General features: G+C 35.1%; 1 protein-coding gene across 1 annotated transcript; it reads right to left on the reverse strand.

The window, feature by feature from the left end:
- Positions 1 to 618: 618 nt before the first annotated feature.
- Positions 619 to 1,377, reverse strand: LOC139189530 (uncharacterized). Its single transcript, XM_070808499.1, has 2 exons — positions 1,204 to 1,377; positions 619 to 957 (listed from the first exon to the last, which is right to left on the reverse strand). Exons 1-2 carry the CDS (start codon positions 1,375 to 1,377, stop codon positions 619 to 621), a joined length of 513 nt encoding a protein of 170 aa, XP_070664600.1.
- Between the last annotated feature and the right edge of the window lie 3,771 nt (positions 1,378 to 5,148).

Genomic DNA, 5,148 nt, shown 5'->3' on the forward strand with positions numbered 1-5,148 from the left:
GATAAATTTTGTAAGCCCAACTTAGTATGTCAATAGCGTTACTTTTATTGTGCTAACTTAATCATAAATTACTAGGTGTTAAAGTTTATTACAAAAGAACTCGACTATACTAGGGGTGGAATACCCCAGTATGGACTACGAAGGTGATCTTAGGTCTAGATCGGTTTAGTTCAGTTTGGTTAATAAAATCAATTATTTATTCTTTAAAAACCTAATAGAAAATTTTGGTCAAATTCGGTAAATTTCTTTAGTTCAAAGGTTTTTGACATTTAGATGGAAAAACCTTTTTTTAATTTTTATTTTTTTTGGAATAAAGAAGGTATGCCACCACGCGTTGATAACTAAGTAATCTCCATCTACATTAGGGCCGGTCCTGAGTTTTGGGTGCCCAATGCGAAAGCTCAAAATGTGCCCTTTTTTAATATAGAAACATATGTTAAAAAAAAAAAAATTTAACGAGGGCTAGAACCTAGTCGAGGCTGGGGGGCTAAGCCCTCACGCCCAAATTATATTCTTGAGAAAATATACAACGGGAGGGGGGGGGGGACATAGTACCTAAACCCCCACAATAAAAAATACAATCATATACAACCATTCCTAGCAAAGCTCCTTGAAATTTCAACCTTTAAGAAATTGTCTGCTGACATTTTTTGAAGCAAAATCATCAATTATATCATCATACTCCAAGTCTTCAATCTCATCATTTTCAATGCATAAGATTGCTAATCCATTGAGCCTATCTTGAGTCATAGTGGTCCGCGAGTAAGATTTTAATAATTTCAATTTTGAAAAACTTCTTTCTGCAGATACCACAGTCACATGTACAGTCAATAGTACACGATAAGCAATCAAGACATTATGACACATGTCAATTTCTTGTACAAAGTTTGCTATTTCCATGAATGTCCAAGGGTTATTAGAGAGAAATGCTTCTTCATGTAACATTATTTGCAACACCTGTAATTCGGAACATAAGTCGGCTCCATCTACATCCATAGTATTTCCATGTTTCAAATGTGTCTTTTAGCTGTTGATCATCCAATGAAATTAACTTCGGTGCATCAAACAAGAAGCCAAAAATAGATTCAAAAGCCTTTAACTGTTCAAACCTATGTTTCAGTTGAGAAAGAGCAATATCCACTATAACAAGAAAATAATCTGTTCTAAATGATTCTTCAGCAGACTGTTGTTCCCTCTCATTACCATCAACTTCATCATGATGTCTTTTTCTAGGTCTATGACGTTTAGTTTGAAAAACAGGGTCAATTTTGTAATTTCTTTAGCATCACGCATGGCAGAAGCAAAACCAGTTTCTCTGTAGTTTTCAAAAAAGGTAACAAGTGCTTCCAATGCCTTTACAGCAACATCAAGACACATGTCTTCAGATTGTATTTTTTTGCTCACCATGTTAATCTTCAACAAAATGTCATACTAAATAACCAAACTTAATACAAATCAAAACTGGAAAGTTCTCTTGATGCTAAGCATTCTACATCCCTACTCAATTGGGGATTCTCAGAAATTTCCACCAACGTAAATAAAACACTTCTAACTTAGGCTACTTGGGATTTAATTGCTTTAATATTTTCAATGTGACTTTCCCATCGAGTAGTTGACAATGACTTCAAAGTTAAACCATTAATATGTTCAAGCAAAATATTTCAACGCTTTGTAGAGTTGGAAAACACCGTATATATGCATTGACATGCTCCAAAATTTTTTTTTGCTTTAAGACATGAACTTGCCATATCACAAACTATTAAATTAAGACAATGAAAACCACATGGCATGTAAAAGGCTTTGAGATTTATGTCTAGCAATCTTTTCTGGACACCTTGGTGTTTCTTTCTCATGTTAGATCCATTATCATAACCTTGTCCCCTCACATTATCAATATCAAGATCAAGAGACTTTAGGACATCTTGCAACTCATTAAAAAGTCCTTGTCCTGATGTATCTTCCACACTTAAAAACTCCATGAAATACTCCCTTATATTTATTGACCTACTTGACAAGTCAACACATCTCAGAATTAAAGTCATTTATTCCACATGACTTGCATCAGGAGTACAATCAAGAATGACAGAAAAAAATTTGGCTTATTTTACCTTTTTAATGATTGCTATTTTGACTTTTGAAGCTAAAGTAGCTATCAACTCATTTTGGATTTTATGGCTCAAATAGTGGTGATGAATCTCTTTATTCTCAATGAGTCGAAAATGCTTTTGCATTATTGGATCAAACTCCGCAATCATTTCAAGTAAACCTAAGAAGTTGCCATTAGAGTCTTCATAAGGTCTTTCATTTGTTCCACGAAATGCTATATTACGTATGGCAAGACATTTCACAACAGCAATAATTATAAGCATCACTTGTTTCCAATGATTTGCTCTTTCTTGATTCGCATTTGAAATTCTTTATCAATTGTCTGATTTGTTGTCAATTTACTTTTCAACTTAACCCAAGTTCTCGAATTAGTGAGATGCTCTTTATTCTTTTCATGTTGGTCAAGCTTCACACCAAGATGTCTCCAATCATTAATTCCATCTTTTGCTAACTCACTTTTTGAGGCAATTGTTTTAAACAATTTACAACAAAAGCAAAATAATTTATCCATCTTTTGAGTACACAAGCCATTTCCTATCATAAATTTCACCCGTTGGTAATTTTCAATCATAGTAGTGTGAGGAAAATTTTCTAAAGAGTTTGTCCTTAGGATAAGTGAGATTATTTTCTCGAATTGGCCCCCTTTTCTACACGTAAGTCTCTCATTTCTGCATTAAGACCATCCCAAACTCTTGGATCATAAATGTTTAAATGGAAAATAGGTTCAGGAGATTCAATATTTTCCTCTACACCAATATGATCATCATCAACATTTAAATCCACATCACCACCATTTTCATGGTCTTGAGACTCATCACCAACATTTTCTTCTAAATCATTACCATTTTCATGATCATGAGACTCCCCAACAACATTTTGTGGCTCTTCACCATCATTTTCTCTCAAATTTTCAACTGACTCATTCTTTGTAGAGAAAAATTTATTAAGAGATCCTCTTAAACTTTTAGCAATTTCGTTATCCTTTGCCTTGTTTTTTCCTTTTCTTATTACCAGAGAGTTGTTTCCTAAAAGACATGGCTTCGATAATTTGTTTGTAAAAATTACCTACACATGATATAACAAAATTTCCTATCAAAATTAGCATTCCAACACATTATATATTTTAAAAACACTAACACATAGTCTAACATATAATAAAAATTGAACCTAAAAATTGGGTTTGAAATGAAATCAAATAATTCAATTAGTCAAGAATTCAATTCATCAACAGCAACAATTCTATACATCAATTATCAATTTATCATATAATTCTATGTCACTTGCATTGCAAAATTTTATATGAAATTATAAATTGATAATTCAAATTTTAAAAATTAGTTTACCTCAAAACTCAAAAGGGTTGGTGGTGAGTGAATGCACTTGCAGCCAGTGCCAATGGTGAATGACCTGGCGCTGAGCTGATGAGTGTGGAGGATTGCCCTGCAACCCTTCCTGTCTAGTTGCGTGCAGCAGCTTGCACCTGCAGTTGAGAGTTGACTTGAGTTGCCAACTCAAGAGGAAACACCAAAACAATAAAGCTTGCAGCAGCCAATGAATTGAGAGAAAGAAAAGGGAGAGTCAGGGGATGGCAACAAGGAAGTAGGGGAAGTAGGGAACAAAGGGGGGAGTGTGGGGAATCGGGAAAGGGTTGGAAGTATTAGGGATTAGGGTTAATTGCGACCGAGTGGTCCCTGTTATGTTTTGTTGTCTTTTTTTTGTTTTTTGTTTTATAATTAGCAACTGGGCCTTTTTGTTGCCTCTTGGGCTCTTGCCCTCCAGCCCCTATTTGGGCTGTGAACATTTTATTTTTTATTTTATTTTTTATACTTAGTTATTTGGTTTTTTTTTTATTTTGGTGCCCCCTTCATTTTGGGGCCCTGGACAGCTGCCCATGTGGCAATGGGCCTGGGCCGGGCTTGCTCTACATGTAAACTTGATACCACAGAAGGTGATATCATACTTTAATTTTTTTTTCTTTGATGTTTCAAGTTGAATTATTCAACTAGCAACTCTGACCCAGTAACTAGATTAGTACACGAGTCAACATGGACTTTTCTTTTTTGTTTTTGACAAAAAAATGGACCTTGACGTTGAAATTTCTTAATTTTATTGTTCGGGCAGGAAATCTTGCGGGGAGGGGTCCCTGACTCGAGCACACAGCTCCCCGAAGAGTTGGCACTTTAGTTGATTGTCGGGCTCCGGCTTGCTAAAATGTTGCAAGAGAATGACAAAATTAGTTATGAAAGGTGCCTTTGTGGGGCCTTAGGTGTAGGCCTCGAGGCTCGCAATCAAAACTAAGTACTAAGGCATGCCACTACCATCTTTGTATGACAGATGTAGAACAAGTGTATTTAAGCCGATTACTTGCGCCCTAAGTTATTCTGATTTCTTGTTATCAAAGGATTGTCGTAGATGAGTTAAGTTTACATTAAGTTCTTTTCTATGCCTTGAGATCTAGGACTTTTAGTTCATTATCTTGCATGTTTAAAGGGTGGAGGTCCTGATCTGATCAAGTCATCAACTTTAATTCACTTTTAATCTTCTTATGACAATAAAACTACTAAGTGAACCTGATCTAAGAACTAATGGAACTATGGATCATTGAAAGATTGGAAATGACTTGAATATATACTAGGGAATATAGTATAACACCAAATCTATTAATTGAAAGACGAAACGAAGAGAGGTGGGTAAGATTTCACCTTGTCGGGCAAGGTAAAACGTCTTGTGGTTTCTTCTTTGTTGTAGTTACAAAGGGTTGAGTAGTAAAAGAGGGATGAATGGTAAATGAATTTACACAAGAGAATCGATACTACAACATTTAGAGAAGGTAGCAGAGCTTTTACATAGACAAAAGATGTCTTTCTAAAGGAAGTCTAAGGCTAAAAGGTTGCAGAATCTGGACAAAACACAGCTTTATGGATATTTGTTTGACTAAGAGGCAAGTTGTATGTTTGTTTGTTTGATTGGTTGAGTGTCCTTGTTTCTAGGCCCTCATCCTTCTTTTATAGGTGAATTAACTCGACTGTACTGTTTCTGCTC

This window comes from Malus domestica, chromosome 11 (assembly GCF_042453785.1).
Source record: "Malus domestica chromosome 11, GDT2T_hap1".
NCBI classification, from domain to species: Eukaryota; Viridiplantae; Streptophyta; class Magnoliopsida; order Rosales; family Rosaceae; genus Malus; species Malus domestica.

Coding starts and splice junctions, on each gene's coding strand:
- LOC139189530 (XM_070808499.1), bottom strand. CDS start 1,377: ATGTGTCTTGATGTTGCTGTAAAGGCATTGGAAGCACTTGTTACCTTT. Junction 958..1,203: donor ACATCATGATGAAGTTGATG/GTAATGAGAGGG, acceptor TCCGAATTACAG/GTGTTGCAAATAATGTTACA.